Source organism: Canis aureus, chromosome 20, assembly GCF_053574225.1.
Source record: "Canis aureus isolate CA01 chromosome 20, VMU_Caureus_v.1.0, whole genome shotgun sequence".
Lineage (NCBI taxonomy): Eukaryota > Metazoa > Chordata > Mammalia > Carnivora > Canidae > Canis > Canis aureus.
The window spans coordinates 37,296,068-37,319,042 of NC_135630.1; the positions used below are offsets into that span (position 1 = coordinate 37,296,068).

Consider the following 22,975-nt stretch of genomic DNA (forward strand, 5'->3'; position numbering starts at 1 on the left):
ATGCACAAACACATCACCTAAGAGTTATAGGTAATATGCCAACAAAAGAGTTAAAATGGAATCATAAATTGTCAAATAGGTCAATCCAAAGGGAGATAGAAGAGGAAATAACAGATGGACAGAACAAAACAGAACCCAGATAACAAAGTGGTAGATTTAAATTCAATCATATTAATAATCACAATAAATGTAAATGGTCTGAACACCCTAATTAAAAGACAGACCTATAACAGGAAGTTCTAAATTATATGTTGCCTATAAGAAATGCTCTTTAAGTATAAAGATAAAAACCAGTTAAAGGTAAAAGGATGAAAAAGTTTCACCATGCTAATACCAATCAAAAGAAAACTGGAGTGACTACAGTAACATCAGATAAAGTAGATTTCAGAGTAAAGTTTATTACTAGGGATAAAGACTATTATTTTATAATGGTAAGGCATCAATTAATCAAGACAACATAATGATTCTAAATGCTTATGCACCTGACACAACACAACTTCAGAAATATGAGGTCAAAACGAATAACCTACAAAGAAAAATAGATGAATTTGCAGTCACTGTGGGAGATTTCAGCATTGCTCCCTCAATAATTGATGGGACAAGTAGATAGAAAATCAGTAAGGGTACAGAAAACTTGAGTAATGCTATTGGACTAAATTGGCCCAAGTGACATTTATAGAACACTCCACCAAATAACAGAATATGCATTCCTCTCAAGTGCACACAGAACGTTTACCAAGAGACTATATTTCAAGCTGTAAAATAAGTCATGACAAATGTAAAAGGATTAAAGTCCTACAGTGTATGTTTTCTGACAGTGGAGTTAGATTAGAAATCAATGACGAAAGAATCTCTGGAAAATTCTGAAATATTTGGAAACCAAATAGCATACTTCAAAATAACCTGTGAGAATATGAGAGACTCCTAACTCTGGGAAATGAACTAGGGGTTGTAGAAAGGGAGGTGGGCGGGGGGTGGGGGTGACTGGGTGACAGGCACTGAGGGGGGCACTTGATGGAATGAGCACTGGTGTTATTCTATATGTTGGCAAATTGAACACCAATAAAAAAATAAATTTATATAAAAAATAACCTGTGAGTAAAAGCAGAGATCAAAAGGCAGGGTATTATGAATTGAATTAAGATGAATATACAACTTTTCAAAATTTGTGGGAAGCAGGTAAAATAGTACTTGGAGGAATATTTATAGGACTAGAAATGCCTAAATTAAAAAGATGAAAAGGTCTCAAATCACTTCAGCTTCTATGTTAAGAAATGAGAAAAAGGTAAGTAAATTAAATCCAAAGTAAGCAGAATAAAAGAAATAATACAGATTGGAGTAGAAAATAGGAAGCACAGAAAAAAATCAATAATCAACCAAAGTCGATTCTTTGAAATACATGAAACTGATAAAGCTTTAGCTGGAGTGATTGGGAAAAAAACGAGAGAAAACACAAGTTATCAGTATCAGCAGCAAGAGTTGTTGCACTACTACAGAATCTCTATAGATATTAAAAGAATAATAAAGGAATAAGTTAAACAACTTGATGCCAAAACAAAACAAAACAAAACAAAACTTGATGCCACAAATATGTTATCCGAGGAAAGTGGAGAAGTTCCTTGAAAGGCTCAAACTACCAAAGCCCACTAATAAGCAGATAACCTGAATAATACTGTATCTTAAAATGAACAACGGTTAAAACACATTTCCACACAGAAAACTCTAGTCCCAATTTTAGTCGCTGGTAAATTCTACTATATGCTGAAGGAAAAAAAGATTCCCAATTCCACAGAAACACTTGCATAAAGTTCCAGAGGAGGAAATATTTATCACTTGATTTTCTGAGGCTATCCTTACCCTGCTGTCAAAACCAGAGAATGTAATCAGAAAAAAAAAAAAAAAAAAAAAAAAAAACAACAACAACAAAAAAAACCACTACCAACCAATATCTTTCACACAAAAGAGATAGAAAAAATTCATAACCAAAGTTTAGCAAATCAAATCAACAGTATTTAAAGAGGAATAATAAATTTATCTTAGGAATGCAAGGATGATTTACTATCAAAAAATCAATGTAAAAAAGGCAACAAAAAGCAGTCAATGAAAAAAAAAACAAAAAAAAAGACAAAAAGCAGTCAATGTAATTCATTATATGCATAGATTAAGGGAGAAAAACCATATGAATATCTCAGTAGATAAAGACAAAATTCAGCATCCATTCCTGTTAGAAACTCTCAGCAAAGTAGGAATAGAAGGGAACTTATTCTACTGATTAAGGATATCTATGAAAAATGGGTCTCCAACATCATACTTAACGGTGGAAGTCTGAGTGTTTTCCTCCTCAGATTAGGAACCAGGCAGGGTTATCTGCTCATGATCACTTCTATTCAACACTGAGCTGGAAGTTCTAGCCAATCTGTTTAGGCAAGGAAAAGAAATAAAAGGCTTCGCTATTGGGAAGAAGTAAAATTGCCATTATTCACTGGTGACATGATTATCTATATAATAATCTATTATGATTTTGTTATGAATCTTATAAAAATCCTGCAGAGTCTATAAAAACACTACTAGAATAAGTGGAGCTTAAGCAGGTTGTAGGTACAAGACCGATACGCAAAAATCAATTGTTATTACTGATATATGGCTGGAAACTTACAAAAAACTTTTTGTAATAGCATCACAAAATATGAAATAGGATACATTTGCTAGAGGATAAGACTTTTGCACCGAAGACTCTTAAAACATCAGTGAGGAGTCCAGACTGAACGAAAGACAATGATTTGATTTTTTTCAAATGTAGGCACCTCTGAGTGTGAGCCATTTCATGGAGCCCTCTGTTCTTACCTCGTGCCTTCACAGTGTTTCATTGTCTTGTTCAGGAACTATAAGTGGTAATAAATTAAACAGATCTAATTCCCCTTTCTAATGTTTCATTAACACTTCTTTGGCTCAGGAATTATAAGTGAGAAATACAAAAGGAGAAAATGAAACTTCTGTTTTCTGGCAAGCCTAAGCTAAGAGGTTTCAAGTGTCTGCCAGGTGAATCCTGGCTCTAGAGAGGTTTGCTTGGACCTACAGGGTTTTATTTTTTTTTTTATTATTATTTTTTTTACAGGGTTTTAAAAGTCAGAGAATTTCACCTAAAACCTCAGAGTTTTGTTTTTAGTGTTTTCATTTAAATGTTTAGGCAACCAATAAGAATGGCATGGCAACAGCCCCTTTAATAGGATGCATGCTCCCAGATTTCACAGCACCCCTCACCCCGTTTGACCTGTCTGCTCACTCAGGTCAATTGGCTGGCCCATGTGAATGTGTTTGGCTAAGAATCATTTTAGTTTTTTGTTTTATGTTTGAACATCTGTGCCTGGGACCAGCCCGCTGAGTCTGAGCCATTCATGCTGGACTGGGGGCTTCTATTGTGTAGCAGAAGAGCACCACACTAGTAAGACCTAGCCCTGGCTGTGAACATACCTTCGTTAAAGGTGTGACATGGAATATGTGCTCTCAAGAGTGGGGACTTGTCTTGGTAACTTCTTATTTACCTTGTCCACAGAATGCTTGGTAGTAGGTATTTTAAATGCATGTAACATAAATGAATAAATGATATTTTAATTTTTGTATATATTCGGCCCTCTAAAAGGTAAATGTGCCTAGAAAAAAACACTCCCTAATTCCGATGTGTGGATTTTGTCAAGTTTTCTTTATAAATAACACATGCATGCAGTTTTAAGGTCAGAACATAAAAGGAAATCAGTAAAAAAATCTCCTTCCCACTTCTCTTCTACCAGTACACCATGCTCTCCCCAACCCCAAGAATATAAAAACAAATACAAACATATATTCTTACTTTTCCCCTATTTTACTTGAAAGGTGGCTTACTTTAAAAATAATGGTCTGGGGATTACCTGGGTGGCTCAGGTGGTTAAGCATCTGCCTTCAGCTCAGCTCATGATCCCAGGATTCTGGGAGCAAGCCCCACATCATGCTTCCTGATCAGCAGAGAGCCTGCTTCTCCCTCTCCCTCTGCCTGCTGCTTCTCCTGCTTGTGCCCTCACTTGCACGCTCTGTCAAATAAATAAAATCCTTAAAAAAAAATTGTCTGCCTTATGCTTTCTTTTATCTTTAACATATCTTGAAGATCTCATTAATAGAGCATTTCCTTTGCATCTTGTTTTTTTTAGTTGAAAAATATATTTCCTTTTTGGGGCATATTATAATTTAATAAGTCTCCCCAGTGGAGGACATTTGGATTTTTATGAGCATTTGCTATTGTAAACAGTACTACAGTTAGTACCTTTGTATGTATGTCTTATTACACACAGGTGTGAGAGTGTGCAAAGTGTATCTCTGTGATCAATTCTTGAAGTGGAATTGCTAGATCGAAGGATATATGCATATGTAATTTTGATCTATATCAAATTGCCCTCTGCCATACACACCCTCTCAGGCATTTGAAATTCTATTTTAAAAAGAATATTTAATTTGTTTTTGTTTTCTTTTCTTTGAGGAGTTAGAGTAGTTACATTGTAGGTTATCTGAATTTTGGTAAGAGTAATAACATTTGTCTTGATCCTTGGTTTCTATACTGGCCTGACCAATTCTCAGATTCATATGCTAAATGAATGTCACCATATGGAAAATAGTAGCTCACCCAGGAATGCTATGTATAGCAAATGCTATTGTATTTAATAAAATGACAATTCATTTAATAATGTGACTGAATTCTTAGTTCAACTAATAACAGCTCAGCATCTCCTCAATGCTTCCATTGTTTTAGATGACCTTTGGGTTTTGATGGCATGTTAGCTTCATTTTGTGTTCTGTCAAATTTTTGAAGTGGGCTTAGTCTGGAGATCTAGAAGAACATAAAAGACTATGCATATACCGCAAGTGTCTATATGAATATGATAAAAATAATATTTCTCTTACAGATATTCCTTTAAGGACCAGCCTGCCACCACCATTCAGAAATTATAAATATGGTAACTAATTTTACTTTTTAAAAACATATTAATATAATTTCACATTAGTTTCATGTTGATAGCAATTTGAATTGGGTTTTCAAAAATGAAGCTACTGTAATGCCTGGGTGGCTCAGTGATTGAGCTTTGCCTTCGGCTCAGGGCGTGATCCCGGAATCCCGGGATCAAGTCCTGTGTCCGGCTCCTTGCGTGGAGCGTGCTTCTCCCTCTGCCTGTGTCTCTGCCTCTCTCTCTTTCTCTGTCTCTCATGAATAAATAAATAAAAATAAAATCTTAAAAAAAATGAATCTACTATCTATAAATAAAAACCAACAGGAAAACTTATTTAGAAGTATAGGAATTCTGGTGTATCCCTGAAGTGAATTGTAATAGTATATGAAAGTGGCCTATTTGTGAGCAACAAATAACATGTTTGGCAAATGATGTCTAAAATGAATTTGTCAGGTAACCGGGAAAGGAAAATGATTTAAGACTAAGAATTAAGAGGTTAAACATTTTAAATATCACTAACTTGGGCACAGTATATAGTAATTTTGTTGTAGTAGTTGATTTAAAAAAATGCAGTAATTAGGCAGGTAGTTTGGTTTCATTATTTGATATAAAGATGGTACAGTTATTAACCTTCAGCACAGTGACACTCACCAAACTTTGAGACCTCACTTGAAAATTATGACGCATCTAATAAATATTTCTGTTAATTGGTACAGGGACATTTTTTGAAGTATAAATTTTTTATTACCTCGGATCATTTTTTGGAGTGCCTTTTAATTCTGTTCCCATTTGGTGGAGCAACTTATGACCTAAAATACTTTGAAATCACAATCTTCACCGTGTGTATGCATTCTAATATCCAGAGACTAATTGTGAGGTCATAAGGGGTAGTCAAGCAGAAGTTGAAGGCACTAAGCGGAAAGTACTTTGATTTATTGGGCTTAAAGAATTTACATACTAAATATTGAATAAGAGAAAGGAATAAAAAGCACGATTAAGTAAATATGAAACTTCTCAATTCTGGCTTTCAGAGTATAATGACTTGCAATATAATCTTAAACTTGAATCAACCTACAGATGCCATTTCCTTTTCTGCATGAGGAGTGTGTGTGTGTGTGTGTGTGCATGTGTGTGTGCGTATATATGCATACATATTCAAACTTGTGTTCCATGTAAACTATTTGAAAGATAAATTTTAGATACCTACAGCATTAGAGTATCTGACTGTTACTCATCATGGTGATAGATCATGTACCTTTTATATCTTCCCACCTTATGAACAGTTTTGTCCTAGGAGTTGAATACTATTCAGGTGAATTGGCAGAAGAAGTAAATACATTTATCTCTGACATTAGAAACTAGACAACCACCAGGGTTTTGATAGACTTCCAGTGACTCAGTCTGAGTTGGGTTTGGCTCTGTAACAATCTGTTGCTTTGTGTCCAGCGAGAAAGGCCAAACGTCACTTTCTCACATGTCATTGTCCTCCAGTATTGCCACCTGCTCTGTGGAAATAGAACACATTGGGTGTTGAGGAGTAGAAAGGGTGCAGAGTCAGATTTCTGCTTTTCTGGTTGCGGTCTCTGTGCCCTTGGGCAAAGGGCGGGCTTGCTGTCCAGGCCACGGGGAGTCTGAGATTTCTCAGGGCCCCTCCTCCTATTTAATTGGCATCTATATCTATGATTGGTATATCCCGACCAGACTGTGTTCTAAAGCACATTGGATGCTGTCTTATTTTTAAATCCTTATTACCTAGACACTGTGCATGTGTGCAGTAAATACTGGTGGCTGTGCAGTGCGGGGCCACTGATACTGTTTATTTCATAAGGCCGTATGAGATTAAACCATGCTTGTGTGAACACATCAAATGCCCCACAAATATATTATTTTTATTTTTAGGAGATTACTTTCCTCAAGGAATTTGTATTTAGGGTACAATACCCACAGATGTTGTTTCTGTTAACAATGAAATTTTTTTTAAAAAAGAAGTAAAAACAAGTGAAAGATTATTCAACAAGGAAAGGCGCATTATTAGTACAGTGTCTTTTGCCAGCTTGTAGTTTCTCTGACCCTCTTTTTTTTTTTTTTTAAGATCTTATTTATTTATTCATGAGAGACACACCGAGAGAGGCAGAGACACAGGCAGAGGGAGAAGCAGGCTCCATGCAGGGAGCCTGACGTGGGACTTGATCCTGGGACTCCAGAATCATGCCCTGGGCTGAAGGCAGACACTAAACCGCTGAGCCACCCAGGGATCCCTTTCTCTGACCCTCTTAACAAGTCTTACCAGTTTCTGTTGGAGACAAAAATCTGAAAATTTCTGTTCAAGTCATTTCTTCTTCTGCTTAAAAAAAAATGTGGCTTTCTTTTTTTTTTTTTTTAATTTTTATTTATTTCTGATAGAGAGAGAGAGAGAGAGAGGCAGAGACACAGGCAGAGGGAGAAGCAGGCTCCATGCACCGGGAGCCCGACGCAGGACTCGATCCCGGGTCTCCAGGATCGCGCCCTGGGCCAAAGGCAGGCGCCAAACCGCTGCGTCACCCAGGGATCCCCAAAATGTGGCTTTCTTATTGTGGGTTTGCAGGACCCATAGAGCAAGGATTTATCTAATTTAAAGGCTCTTTAGCAAAATATATAAAACATGATTAATACTTGGGAAGGTCAAACTACAGTTTTGCATTTTGGTTGTAACAGACTTTAAGCAGAATTCTTTTACTTAAAAAACTGTTACTGGCTTTACTAACTTGTCTTTAATAATAAACCGATACCCATCTATAGTGAGAAAAAGATAATAGGTAACTCAGAATAATAGACAATCCAAAAGCCAACTTGTTTATTTTCTTGTGTACGTTCTGAGCTTATTTTTAACAATTGTGGTATATTTACATTCCATATATGCATTTTTCACTTAGATTTAGTTTTAGTTCTCAACTATATGTAGTTACAGTCCTAGGATTAGGCAGATATTGTGTTAACAATTGCAATAAAGGGTGATGGGCACTAAGGAGGGCACTTGATGAAATGAGCACTGGGTGTTATATGTTGGCAAATTGAATTAAATATTTAAAAAATTGCAATAGATAATTGAAAGTTGACCTTTTAAAATCATGGGTAATTCAGAGTGCTAGAGCTCTTAAGTGGATTGCAATCCTATTCTCTTGTATTATTAGAACAGTTAAGGCCTGTTTTTTAAGTAGATCCTGTCACTTCATTTTACTGTTGGACTTCTTTATTGAATTGAATGGTATGATTGCTAGAAATGAATTTTAGTTTAGGTTATGAGTTTATGCAGAGAGAATAGTATATGTTTTCATAATACATTAATTAGCTGGTTAAATAAAACTGAGTGAAGAATTGGAAACTTTCTGACTTGAAACCCGTTGAATGCTCAGCCCTGGCTATAATTAAGAGCTCACTGTTGCAGAGTCAGACTTTACCCAGTGTAGAGAAATGACTTATTAGAAAAGCACAGTGTAGCCTGACTTCAAGATAAACAGATTAAGGAGTGAAGGAGGATTGAATAAAGCAGATTAGGTGGTGTGAACCTGTGCAACATTTCAAAACCAGGAGGCAAATACTGATATTCTTTGGGCCTTCGCAGTCCTGCTCAGATTACCAGTGAGCCTGAACTCTGAGAGTGGTAATAATTTGTCAGGATGATAATTTGACCTCCTGTCACTGTATGTATTCTGAGAGATTGGTAGGATTTTTTCAACTATTTACATTAATGTCCGACATGTTTTATATTATTTGCTAATCATAGCCTTTTGTGACTCCAAAAAAAACCAGGATAGAGTAATATCCACCCTCTTCTAAGGGAAAATGTGCTGAATTCACTGCAGGTTATGGCACACAGTTGCATGTGTCAAAGACCAAGGCTTTTTTTTTTTTTTTTTTTTTAAGACCAAGGCTTTCAAATATCTTTATATATCAGTCACCTTTAACATGATGCTATATAAAAGTATTTTTCTTTTACTGTATTCTAGATTTTTAAATGGAGCTGATCATAAGGCAAGGACTTAAGTTTCTCAATTTCACAGCTGTAGCCTCCCATTTCAGATTATTCAAATGAAGTTTTAAAATAATCTTTTACAAAGACTTCTTTTTTCCTTTCAGATAAACTCAAGATTGTTCATCAAGCACATAAAGCAAAGGTATGTTTCATATGTACTGTATCTGGCACATAGCAAGTAATCATTGTTGGCTTTCTCAGTGAATAAGTGAATGAACACACATACTTCTAAATTATTTTCCATTATAATAGCATTTTAAAAATTTTGCAAATATGCTTTCTACAGCCATTAAGGGAAAAAAAAACCCACTAAGTCCCTGTGAGTAGGAGATCCTTTTAAAAAATGTTAATTTTTTGAAAAGCAAAAACAAGCACAAGCACAAAACTTGGTAAATTGAGGTTACAGATAAAGCCATTCATTGTCTGGCAGTCTGATCCACTTAATTTACTTAATTCTGTACCAGAAGGAAAGAGCCAAAAACAGTTAGAAATAATCTGCTTTTTCTGACCTAACTCTTCGTGTGTGTAAGAGAAGATCCAGCACTGTGACTCTTGGGAACAAACCTACTTGCAGAGAGGTCATGGCCTGCGGTCCTAACAGTATCTTACCTGCCCCAAACAGAACTGTTTGTTTATCATGTATTTACATTTCTGTTTTCTCATTCTTTTTAGAGGAATATATTTATAAAGCCACAGTCGAAGGTTTGCTTCTCATACAGACTAGAGCAATCTTTTTTCTTGAATCTCAGTGACTTTGCATTGACTCCTCATTAAAGCCATTATCTTATTCTGTAATTCTGTAATACAAACTACTCAAGAGCAAGGGTCCGTAATTATTCTTCGTATCTCCAATAGCTGGCATAATGCCTCATTCATAGGAGTGTTTCTGTAACAATTTTTGAATTAAGTGTTTCCTGATTGATTATTTATTTATTAGAGAGAGAGAAAGAGAGAGAGAGCGCACACATGCACACATAGAAGGAGAGGGAGAAACAGACTCCTCTCTGAACAGGGAGCCTGATGAGGGGCTCCATCCCAGGATCCTGGGATCATGACCTGAGTTAAAGGTAGCTGCTTAACTGACTGAACCACCCAGGTGCCCCAAGTATTTATTTTTGAATTCACTTAATTTCATTGTTTTCTCTAGTCCTGGATACCCACCATAAACTCATTCAGCTCTCTCAAATAACTGTATACCAGGGTACAAAGAAAATGGCATGAGGGTATGGCTGTCGACTCTGACTTAGAAACTTCAAAAAACATTTTTTTCCTTGTAGCTTAAAACAACACACGTTTATTCTCATAGTTTTTTGAAGGCCAGAAGTCCAAAATCATTTTCACTAGGCTAAAATCAAGGGCAGGACTGGTTCTTTCTAGTAACTTTATTTTTTTATACCAAGGTTGTATGTACAAACTTGACAATGCTTTAAAATTTAGTGTTCACATGTGTCGGGAGTTGTGGTGTGGAATCTGCACTTTGTATGGGTACTAGAATGTCCACTGTGTCTGGCCATAGACATCATTCTTTTTCTCTTTTCTCGGCCAGGTGGGTTTATAACTTTGTCTCTAAAGTGTGGAGAATAGGAAGTGTGGGTTTGTCATAGGGGGAAAATACACACACACACACACACATACACGAAATAAAGTTATAATGAAACAATATGCTCTTTGAAAAAGTTGTAGAATATTTCATGTCATTCTCTACTTAATGTTGCATTTTTACATTGTTGGGCTTGTTCATATGCTCATATTTTCCAAATGAAAACCTAATTCTGTAGTATTCAAATAATTGATATTATGATACTTAAATCAAGTATCATTTCCTCATGTATTTGGAAATCTCTTAGAATGGTTTCTTATATTATAAACACATGTTCCAACCTGGCATGTTAGAGTTATAGAATTAGGGCTTATCTTTCCAGTTGAGCAATGTATTAAAAGAGGGATTCCCAAAACAAATTAAGTTGCTTAGAATGTTTCTAGAACCTGGCTTTATAAATTTTCATCTAAACCATAACAATTCTAGTTAAGTACAGACTATATACCTCCTGGGGATGATTCTTCACATTTTTTCTTTAGCTTTTATAAGGAAAGGGGTTGTTATATTTTTAAAGATACAGTTTTAAAACTTCAGAAAAATTTTACCCAAAAGCCCTCGTTGTGCTTTATCCAGCTTCCAGACATTTTTCTCATTTCCCCATCTGCTTCTACTTCCCATTCTCTGTTCCGCATCTGTAGGGCTTGTCAGCATCCGTGGGACCAGCCCATCAGTTTTCCAACCCAGCTGTGATTTTAGTTCCCTTTCTCAGCCAAAGGAAGAGACTTCCAAATGACTCCCATATCTTCATGAACTTAATCACGAAAGGCATATTCCCCATTCCCCTAATATTCTACATTTAGAGGCTTTCTTAATTACCAGATATCCACAGAAATTTCTTCCTATTATTGCAATAAAAAGCTGCCTGGATACCTTCTCACGAGAGCCTCCTATTTGGACTATGAGCTCGGTTTTTATTGAATAGATGAATCAATAGTACAGTGCAAGTAATTACCATAATATGATTTATGGTTATCAAGAAAATGTACTTGTGTATGTATTATGGATTATAATCAGTGGGCTGTTTGCAGAGTCAGAATAATTCCTATTAAAATGATTTAAAATAAAAACTCTAATTTCTTTGTGAGTTTGGAAAGCAGATAGCTACTCTTGTTAAAAGTTTATGAAAGGAAGAAGTCATATCCTAGAATAAATTTTATAAGAAATGTTCAAGATCTTTAAGAAAACTTTGGAATGCTAGTGAAGATCATTCAGTTGTCCACACTCATTGAACTGAACTCCCCTTAAGATCTGTGCATTTTATTTATTTATTTATTATTTATGTATTTCTTATTTTTATTTATTTATTTATGATCTTAGTCCTGGGATTGAACCCCACTTGTGAGTCTGCTTCTCCCTCTGCCTGTCCCCCTGCTCATGTGTGTGCACTCTTGCTCTCTCTGTCTTGCAAAAATAAATAAAAATCTTAAAAAACAAAACAAATAACCCCCCCCCCCCCTTAATTTCTGTGCTCTGGAGGTCAAAGCCCTGTACTTTCCAGTGGGTGAAGTTATGGTCTGTGGAGCAAGGCTTCTGGGCCTTCTATTTTGGCTACTGGAGTGGCCTTTCTGTTCTCTTTTAGCCATCTAGAAATAGACTATGTTGCTAAGCAGCTACATTCTGGCTGACAGGTGGTTTGTCTAACTAGTGGTCACCTCTATGCTTTTTAGGGGCAGATATCAACTCAAAATCTTCTCCTATAGTTATAATGTTTAACTGGATTTGTAAATTTCATTGGAGGGCAAACTCATCCACCGCCATCCCAAACCTCATAGAGAAAGGTTACTGTCAGTATGACACAGGATCAAGTTAATATGACATCGGATCAGGTGTTTACTAGGTAGGGCAAAGTTTTGAGATGCATAGACTTTTGGCCATCAAGGTAAACTTGCTTGTCTCCAAAGTCATACTGATCAGAGCTCAGGCCTCAGTTCCATATACTCTTGGGTCTGGTTTTTGTTTGTTTGTTTTAAGATTTTACCTATTTATTTTACTTATTTAGTTATTTTTTTCCTATTTATTTGAGAAAGAATGTGTGCGTGTGCACACAAGTGGGGGTAGGGTGGGGGGTAAGAGGGTGGGAGAGTAGAGAGTGGGAGAAAGGAAGGAAGGAGAAGGAGAAGCAGACTTCCCACTGAGCAGGGAGCCCAATGAGGAGAAGCTGGATCCCAGGACCTTGGGATCATGACCTGAGCCAAAGGCAGACGCTTAACCTACTGAGCCACCCAGGCACACCCTCTGGGTCTGTTTCTCAACTTCTCTGACTCCTAGTGTGTTGTGAGGATGAGATGAGGAGGAGGAGGAGGATGACAGCCACAGAAGAGCAGCAGCTAACATGGAGAGGCCTTGCTCTGTGGCTGACACTCCCTTACGGTTTTCTGTACATCATTTCATTTCATGCTTACCCCAGGGCAAAAGAGAAGATTCATTCCCCCCCCACCCAGCCCCTTTTTAGAGCTAGAGATTGAGGAGCATGGTTTGGGAAGGGGGACAGGGAGAGAAAGAATCTTAAGTAAGCTCCATGCTGGGCCAGTTTGTAACCTGATATGGGGCTCCATCTCACGACCCTGAGATGATGACCTGAGCCAAAATCAAGTTGGGCTCTTAACCAACTGACCCACCCAGGGCCCCCTTCCTTTTTTTTACAGAGGAAGAAACTGAGTCTCAGAGAGGCTGTGTAGTTTGTTTAGAACATAGGGGGCATGAGTGGAACCCAGATTTTTGTCCAGCCCCAGCCCCAAAGCTCTATGCCAGGGTGCTGTCTCCTCAGTGCTTATGGAGTTGTGCACATAGTAGGCACTCACATCCATTTGCTTCTGCCCTGACAGTGATGGGAACAGCATGTGACTTTGGTTATTGCTGTGATCCAGAGTAACATTATTCTGTGTCTTCGAGAAGTCTTACCAAATATGAAGCACCTACGAGTACTGATAAGATGCAGGTTTTCTTTCTAGACAAATGAGCTTGTTTTGAGTCTGGAAGATGATGACACACTCATGCTGAAAGAAGACAGCACGCTGCAAGCCGCTGGAATCGGTGAGAAAGAACGTGGTATGGTGCTGGAGGGGTGCTCGCTTCCCCTCTCTGCTGATGCTGGGCTGATGATGTTTGGATAACTCACCGCAAAGTAAATGCTACCCTTGGTGCTCTTTACACTCCCTGATAATTATTCAGAGGAGGAGGATGAGAATGATGTACATTCAGATCATTTGACTGAGGGCAGGAGATATCTGCTTTCCAAATGTGCAGAATGCAAATAAGTTCATTTCTGCAGGTATGCTCAGAATTCTGCTGAGGGTTATTTTAAGTGATTGACAGATTATTACTCACTTAATAGCCTACTTACTCTTATCAGCATCATGTGAACTGATGGTTTGAGAGAAATGGACCTGGTAAAACTAATATGGAATAATGAAGTGAGATGTTGTTTGTATAACATGCAGCGTGACTTCTAATAGTCCTGTAGTTCACTCAGGGCCCTCTGAGTCACGGAATTTCAAATTGGAGCCCCGTGTGTGCAGTTAGAAGGGGGCCCGAGTTAGCTTTTCAACCTACAGTGTGCAAGTAGTTCTGTTTTAAAGAAACGCCATGTGCCATGTTTTGTCACCATTAGATGTCACTCTAATTCTGTGTATGTACGTCTAAAGATTATCTGGCAATAGGAGTAAAGATTTACGAAGACCATGAGCTGTTGAAGATGCTATGCCCCTGACATACCTTTGTGGTTGGCGACTCTAATGAAACAGCACAGATCACACTTACTTTATAATTATACACACTGGCTAAGGGGCACTCTAGAGTGAGGTTCATGTTAGGAAGCCTTACAGTTTTTTTTGACAGGTGTTCTATTGAGTTATTTTAGTGACATATGTCAGGAATTCAGTTTTTTTTTTTTTTTTTTTAGGAATTCAGTTTTGAGTGATGTGTGGCTAAAGTGGGTTCCTGACAAGTCTTCTAATTTAAATAGGATTTTTGTTTTGCTTTGTTTTGTTTTTAATTAGGATTTTAAATAACATGCTACAAAGTCTTAGACTTACTTTCCTTGTTTGTCTACCATGAGCTACCTTTAGTGTCTTTTCATATTATAAATATGTAAGATTGCTGTTATTTGAAAACAGTTTTTATTTTAGCATTTATTTCTTCCAATGCTACTATTTTACTATAGCAAGTGACACCTAGAAGTTAGGCCTGCTTGTTGTTAAAGCATAAAGATATAATTATTATAACAGACTGGTTTGGTATTGATGTAGGGATTGAAAACTCCATGGAAAAGATCAGAAACAAACTTAAAAAAAGTTAAGATTTCACAAAATGATAAAGTTTTTACCTCTCAAAGAAGGGGGGTAAGAATGAATTAGCTAGAAAATGGCCCATTTGCCAAAGCATTTGGGAAAATAAAATTTAAATTATATCTCAACCTTTATTTCAAAATAAATTGTAGATGGATTATATGTCATAATGTAAAAAAAAAAAAAAGAATTTTAAATAAAATGTAGCTTAGTAGTTTCCTGATCTTGGGGAGAAGAGCTCTCCAAGCATGACCTTGAAGGCAGAGTAATAAAGTGGGGAGAAATGATAGATTTGCCTACATAAAAACTAAAAAAATGTAAACAGAGTTAAAAGGAGAAGCACTAAACTATACAATAATATACTTCACATATGACAGAAAGTCATTAGCCTGAATTTATAAAAAGCTCTTACAATTAGCTTGAAAAAAGATCAGAAATCCTACTGATGGAAGAAATAGCTAACATGAAAAATAGGTCAGCCTTATTAGTCCGGAGAGAAATGCACATGAAGATAGATGTTATTTTATGTAGTATCCTAGTCTCGTAGTTAAGAATTAGAGACCAGAGCCAGAGTGCGTGGGGTTTACAGCCTGATTCTGCTGTGTACGGGCTGGGTGACCTTGGACAGGCAGTAATTTTAAGCCTTGCAGACATGAAGAAAAGTGATGGTATCCAAGAGAGTGTTGGGAAGTGGATACTCTCTTGTACCACTGTTGGGAACGTATATTTCCTCTAACTTCCTGTAGGTCAAGTTGGCCAATAAGACTTTGTCACTCTTAACTTTCTGTTGCAACTGTTAACCAGGCCAACAGGAATATGCTTCCTCAACCTCTGTGTCTCCCCTGAGGTTGAGATGTGCATTCAGAGGGGTGGCAGGCTTCTCTCACCTTCCTCATTTGTGAATCACCAACGTAGAGCTTTCTTTACTGAATGGAAATAGAATGTGTTGTGTGATACCGTTGTTGTTTAAGAAGGTATATATTTACACATCTATAGGCATATATGAAGAAAAGATTATGTAACAAAATTGTAGAAATAGTTCTCTGGGCAGTGGCATGGCAAGCGATTTTTTTTTCCTTCTTGCTATTATCTAGTTGTTCTTGTAATTTAAAATTTTTCTACAGTACACTTGTACTATTTGTAAATTAAGGACCCAATTTCAAAGAATAGACTCCTAAAGTTGGAGAAAATTGATTTGAGTGAGGCTTGCACATTTTACTTATTTTGTGACCTTTCATAAGGCATTTAGTATTTTTGAACTTCTGTTTTGATTTCTGTAAAACAAAACAGAAGCAATTAAACCTGTTTCAAAGTGTTGTCCTAAGAGATGAGTGGGGAAAAAAACATGACATGAAAACATCTGGAACAATGCACATGGAGACCCTCAGAAATACGTATTTGGAAACCATTTTAGAGAAGGCGATCAGCAAATGTTTTGAATTTATTAAAAACTTGAGTTGTTGAATTCACTGTCGTTAATTTCAGACTCGTGTAATGAGCCCCCTGTAGAGGTAAGAATCAAACTCATCGTCATTCTTGTTTTAAGGCCACGGATCTTTGATGAGAATCTGATTCTTTTCCCGAGTTCCCTATTGGTTTGAGGGTGGTGTGAGAACCTTACCTTGCCTTTCCGCCCTGGCAAGCCCACAGCCCCAGTGGCTTTCTGTTGTGCGTGTCCCTCCGTGTTGCCTGAAGCCAGTGTGGCTATGCCCTGAAGAAGCTTCGCTTACACACGGGGAAGGAGGCGATGGCCCTTGGAGAGGAACAAAAAATTCTGACTGGGAGTCAAGTTGTAAAAATGACGCTCGAAGTGTGTGATTTTTTTCTAGGGAAATTTCCCCTCCCTTGGTGCTGTGTCAGGTTAGGTTTTTAAGTGGTTAAAGGGAAAAATTCTAAGTTATCACTCTCCCTTTTTACCACTTGATCCTTCGGTAGAGCTGTCACTCTGCCATCACAGCCAGTTGCCATGGGAATGATGCCAATGTAACAAATTTATCATTTGACTTTCCTGCAGAATTCATGAAAGGAAGAGAAGGACTGTGTGTGTTGGAGGGCAGGGGAAATTAGGGGAACAAACTTGTTTGAAGATCTCTTTTCTCACAAGGAAATTCTCCAGTTCCTGCTCTGGCCTTTTATCTGCATTGCAGATCCCAATTGTATATTCTGCGCCTGACGTCGGGGCACATTTTTGCTTGTGGACTCAGAGCTAAAGGACATAAATAAAAAGATTTGCTTTTTGGAAGGAAGAAGAAAAAGCTTTACTCAGAGTTGTTATTTGTAATTTAAAGATTTTTTTACCTTGTCATTAATGATTGTAGTTTTGTGGACTAATTCCCCTAAGTGGTAAATTTGCATGTAAGTATTTTGGGGATGTCGTTTCATCTCATTCTACTACTGTTATCTCCTAAGGAAAATGGTGGCAGGGTAACTCTTTTCAAGCCAGCTGTGTTTTACTGGAAAGATTTTAAAACAAGATACCATGGACCAAACCATAAGTGCTTATCCGAGGGAAGAGTTTTGTGCATTAAGCCTGCTCCTGTAATCATGCCGAAGCTCCCCTGTGGTCTGTTTTCATTTTGCGTGTCAACTCTTGTCGTCTGCCCACAACCATAACCCTGACTTTGTGACCCGCACCTTTTGATTATCTCAGATGTATAGCTAATATTGTAGGATTCTTTGGCTCTCACTTCATCAAGATCGTGTTTGATTTGTGTTTCCTGAACCTTCAGGTCTCTCCCATTCTCTTTGGAGTAGTAATATCTTAGGGCCCACATGCTTTCCTCACTTCATGGCGTGTTACAGGGGCTGTTCTTTACCTTAAACACCAAAACAACAGTACTCAGGAAGGTAGGTGAATTTGGGATTCCAGAACAAGGGGTCTGGACTGTCCTTCCTTTTTACCGTTCTCTCATCATTGTGGGAATCACAGGGCAGTGTCCAGTCTATCAGAGGTTAGATTTATTTTACTATCTGTTTTCTTCAAACTTGTTTGAAATCCTCTCTGCCTGCTGATCAAACAAAACAAAACAAAACAAAACAAAGCAAAACAAAACAAATGCTTGAAGCAAATATAAAATGAAACACTGTGATTGGGAACTCTTGGCCAGATCACTTTGGTGCAAACTTAAGAACAACTCAGCTGTAAAAAAAAAAAGAAAAAAAAAAAAAAAACTCAGCTGTGAGTGTAGTTTTGAATAATTTGTAGATTAGGATTTTATGATCCTTGGAAGGATGGGACATACTCCTGGACCAGGAGAAAGGGTGAAACTTTGTTATTTTGGTCTCAAATTGCTGCAGAAACCAGACCTCACTCTTTCTGTATTTTTTTTTTCTTTTTTGGCCAATAACCTGCAATTATTATCACATTACAGCCTGGCCTGATCATTAATTGTCTGTACCACAGAATCCATGCACATGTATAGGTCTCTCTTCTCAGATAACAGTTACTGTGGCTTTCATGCCTACTAGTACAGGCTAGGGAGTTTGAAACTATACAATAAATCCTCATTGATAGGTGATTTTTTTTGGAATAAATAGTTAAGAGCTTAAGTATATTGCCTTGAATTTTTCTTGAGATTTACCATTTAACATTGTTTTTTTTTTTTACATCCTTTTATTTAAAGTCATTATTATTTTCTTGTTAAAGATGAATGAAAAAAATGAAAAGAATGAAAAAAATGAAGAATGAAAAAAGAAAGATGTGTATGTATGGGGTTGACCTATTTGAACACATTATAAAATTATTCATTTCATTTTCCAAGTTTGAATGTCCTGGCTTGCATTCATTTCATTAAACTTGTAAGTCAGTATGAAAAGGGTGCACAGTATTTGGAGACTTCTTACTTGATTTCATTTGATAGTAAGACAAAGGGATGAATCCAGCACTGTATTTATTGGATTTTAGATTTTACATTCATTTCAGATTCACTTGCCAGGGCACTATACACCTGAGTGCCCTGCTGCCTGCAGCACATTTAATTTAAAATCAGGTGCCCTAGGGGACTGGCACACAGTAGACTTCCTGAGGGTTCTTCTGGAGCCATTTTAAATAGAATCGAGGAAGCAAGAATTTAAGGGATAATGGCCGAAGGGGTGATTATGCAGAGGTCTTGAAAATCTTCTGTAATTTGTTTTCACTTTAATTGGCAAGTAAATTTGTGGTATAATTACAGGAAATCATCCTCAAGCATTTTCAACAGAATTTTACAAATTTTCAAAAGCATTCTGTTTATTTGAGGACCACATTACTAAAGTTTAAAATACATTTTAGGCCTTACTTTTGACTGTTCAGAGTAACCCACTTTGAATTTGTGTGCTGTTTTCCAATTTTTGAAGGGTTTAAGTTTTATCAGCCTTTGTGAAGTATTGGAGTTTAATCCATTTGTCAGTCTTGTTTGCTTTTTTTTTTTCTGAAAAAAAAGATATTCATCTGAAAATCTTTATCTTGGGGGATTCCATTTTGAGCATGTATTGTGAGAGATGGCATATAAAAACTTTAGATAAGCAAGGAATTGACCTATAAGTTAATTAGACCCAAGAAAACCTACATGTCAAAACAAAAAAATGCTTTGTCAGTCCTTTCTTCAGCTTATTCTGAACCTATTATTACCATCCCGAGGAACTATATGATGCGTTCGTTTCTCAAAAGGGGTACAGATAAATGTCAACTGCTGTAAGTGAAAATTGTAATTACAGTTAGTGTGTATTGAGCAAAGTGCTGCGTGGGCAAAGCACTATGTAAAGTTCTGTATGTAAATAGCAACTTTGTAGATAAAACCTTGCATTATGATTATGAAGAACAGAGTGCTTTCTTAGCTTGTTCTCCATTTGGAGGATGATTAGCAGCACTTGCAAATGACATAGGTCTACCTTTGGGATGGCTTCCCTTCAAAAAAGGAAACCCCAGGAGCTTTTATATAAGGGAATAAATCTCGAAATATCTTCTCTTTGAATATTGAATTTTCTGAAGCCCCCTTTTCAGCATTTTACTGATTCCAAGTGTGGATCCTCTTAGCTGTCTTTCAAATGCGCTTTTCTTGTAAAATTCAGCTGTACATGAACTTCCTGTTTGCCTAGGGTTCATCTGTCTCCAGCCCCTCCTTACCGATTCTCTGTCTCAGCTCGGCCCCCATCCCACCCCTAGGCTCACTGTGCTGAGAGTTTGCAATCTGATTTTCATCAAGATTAATCTTCATTTAATCTTGAAGATGCACTGGGACTGGAATGAGGATCTGAGACAATGGGTGACTTTATTCTTTCAACACGTCTGTATTTTCTGTAATGAGCATGGGTCACTCATGATTGAGAAACAATAAATCTGATATTCTTAAAATCAGCAAAGCCATTTTTTTTTACCTGAAATGTCATGCTAAGCTCCTTCATTTCATTCTTTTGTGATAAATTCTAGTGATGAGATGAGTTTGGTAAACTAAGAAACCAGTGGTAATCCTTGGCATCTTTCCCTAGTATTCTATTTATTTGGCTTGAAGAGTTTTAGTTGGCTGTTTTTAGAGGATATGTTAATTGAGTGATCGGTATTCATTACAAATAATCTTGTCTGTTTTCTTGTCGAGAGTCTGCAGGCCCTTTTGCTCTTTCTGTAAAAGCTAAGCAGACTGTATTAACTTCTGGTTTAATTTAGAAAAAAAAAATGAATGTGGAACTTGTTGGCGCACACCTTCAAGAATTGCATGTTTAATAATTGGAAGGCTCTCCATCAGATTTGTCTCCAGTCTGAATTAATAATGTTGCTGACTTATTGTTTTAGAAGACGGAGTCCTTGACCTGCTAGGTTGAAAGAATTGTGACTGCTCTGCTCCTTTGCGGGTCCTTTAGCTGTGCCATATCCCCTGTGAATAATTAGAGGTGTTTGAAGGTATTGCGGGAGAAGCCAATTTGTGTCTTTCACTTTGCATATTGTTGAAGCCTCATGAATTAGGCATAAGCAGGCAAAAAATTAACTTCTTCAGACACATATTTTGATGGGTCATGAGGGAGAATGTAAAGTGATCTGTAAAGTATTCTACTGATCCTCTAAGTATTAAATTATTATACCTACAGGCTAATTTCAGAGGGGAAAAAAAAGCATTTTCCCTCCTCCTTCTGTAACTGAGCAGCACATTTGGAAAAAAATAAGCGATTATTTTCTAGGATTGTTAAGGGGACTATAGCATGAGTAATTTTATGGTTTCCTGGAAACCAGCGTCTTGTACTCATTCTTGTTTTTAATTTTTTTATTTTTCTTTTTACTTTTAAATTATTTGAATTCTAAATTCATATATAGACAGCTGATGCCTCTTGTTGATTTGGTGAAATGTGAAACCAAACAAGTAGCTCATCTTTCTCACCTTAGGCATCTGAAACACTGAATCAGAGTAATATGGATTTCAATACTTGCTTAAGATCTAGTTTTACATTAAAATTTTTCCATTGTCTTTTTTTTTTCAGCTCATGAAACTGAAATTGCATTCTTCTGTGAAGAAGATTATAAGAACTACAAAGCTAATCCCATTTCATCCTGGTGAAAACCTCTTGGGGTCTTCCTTTTTGCATACCTGTATTAAGCTCTTTATTCCACTAGTGAGTTTTTGAAATTGACAAATACACTAAAAATTAATCTCAGGCTCTGCTGTTTGAGCTGAAGTCTGTTGTGTTTTCTCCTTCTGCAGGTCTGCCCTTTTTCTTTCTTGTTGGGAAATAGTGTATTTATGAGAAAAACACTTTAAAAAAAAAAAGTAAAAGAAATAGTTATCCAAAAATCACCATGGAGGGGTTCCTAGGTGGCTCTGTTGGTTAAGTGTCTGCCTTTGGCTCAAGTCATGATCTTAAGGTTCTGGGATTGAGTTCTGCGTCACGCTGGGCTCCCTGCTCAGTGAGGAGTCTGCTTCTCCCTCTGCCCCTCCCCCTGTTCTTTCTCTCTCTCTCTCTCTCTTTCTCTGTATCAAATAAAGAAAAATATCATGGAATATTGGTTCTTTTAGTCATAACTTATTTTTCTGAAATTAGGGGTTATTTGGATGGCTTGCATGTTGGGTTCTTTGAAAAGATTATAAGACTAAGGTCATTCTGTTCATTTTGTATTTTTCTCATAGTTTTATCAGAACCACTGTACACTGTTACTGTCTTTGGTTAGCAGAGATTAGGAGTCTCTCATGACTACCAGTGCTACCTTTTGCTCATGATGATACACCACCATGCATTAATTGAATTGTGTGCATTTTAGAGAGGTTTTCTGATATAAGAGGGTTTCTTCTTCTTTTTCATATTTCATCCCACACAAATAACATGGCTGAATTTTTTTTCCTCCCTGAGTTATGTTTCCTTACTTTAAGAGCAGCTATAATAGAACCAAACTCATTTCTTTGGAGAGAGAAGGTAGCAGGATGTTTGCACTTCTGGAAGAAAATTGTTCATTGAGAACAAGTCTAAGTCATGGAAGATACATTCTTTCAAAATAATGCAATACTCTCTCTGATAATGGCTACTACCAGTACCTGAAGAGTAGGGATTTCAAAAGGGGCCTCTCAGCCAGCATGTATATCTAATCAGAACTCCACGGGGTTACTTGGCTCTAGAATTATTCTAAGAACCTTAAAATTGCTGGTAGGGCAGATTGATTTCATTGTGGTAGAGGCTAACTTAAGAAAAAAATCAGCTTTGAAAGTCTGGTTAAGATAATAAGAATATGGTTTTTTTTTTACTTTGCTGAGAGACTTAGTAGAGCCATGTTTATTTATTTATTTTTTAAAAACAACAGAAGTTTTTATTTTTTTTTTTATGATAGTCACACACAGAGAGAGAGAGAGAGAGAGAGGCAGAGACATAGGCAGAGGGAGAAGCAGGCTCCATGCACCGGGAGCCCGACATGGGATTCGATCCCGGGTCTCCAGGATCGCGCCCTGGGCCAAAGGCAGGCGCCAAACCGCTGCGCCACCCAGGGATCCCTAGAGCCATGTTTAAAACAAAATTTATTTGTTGTTTCATTCATTATAAAAGGACCAGTGACCCACGCTTCTGGAGAGTTAATAAAGAATTAAATAAGACACAGCTTTTGCCTCAGTGAGTAAAGAAAGATATTTAAGGAAGTAATTTTAATAGAATAGCA

General features: G+C 37.0%; 1 protein-coding gene and 1 long non-coding RNA gene across 8 annotated transcripts in view; one reads left to right on the forward strand and one right to left on the reverse strand.

The window, feature by feature from the left end:
- Positions 1-21,836, forward strand: part of C20H2orf76 (chromosome 20 C2orf76 homolog) — a 54,946-nt gene extending 33,110 nt beyond the window's left edge. For 3 of the 7 annotated variants that reach the window (XM_077861405.1, XM_077861406.1, XM_077861408.1), the window contains 4 exons: positions 4,932-4,982; positions 9,090-9,127; positions 13,537-13,633; positions 21,319-21,836. In XM_077861405.1, the coding sequence (XP_077717531.1) occupies positions 4,932-4,982; positions 9,090-9,127; positions 13,537-13,633; positions 21,319-21,395 (263 nt within the window). In that variant the 3' untranslated portion in view covers positions 21,396-21,836. The remainder of the gene's footprint in view (positions 1-4,931; positions 4,983-9,089; positions 9,128-13,536; positions 13,634-21,318) is intronic. The other 4 variants (XR_013359082.1, XM_077861409.1, XM_077861410.1 and 1 more) reach the window with 4 other exon arrangements.
- LOC144291704 (uncharacterized) lies at positions 2,052-5,802 on the reverse strand. Its single transcript, XR_013359083.1, has 3 exons — positions 5,722-5,802; positions 3,906-4,064; positions 2,052-2,416 (listed from the first exon to the last, which is right to left on the reverse strand). It is a non-coding gene; the product is annotated as an uncharacterized LOC144291704 (long non-coding RNA).
- Positions 21,837-22,975: the final 1,139 nt, after the last annotated feature.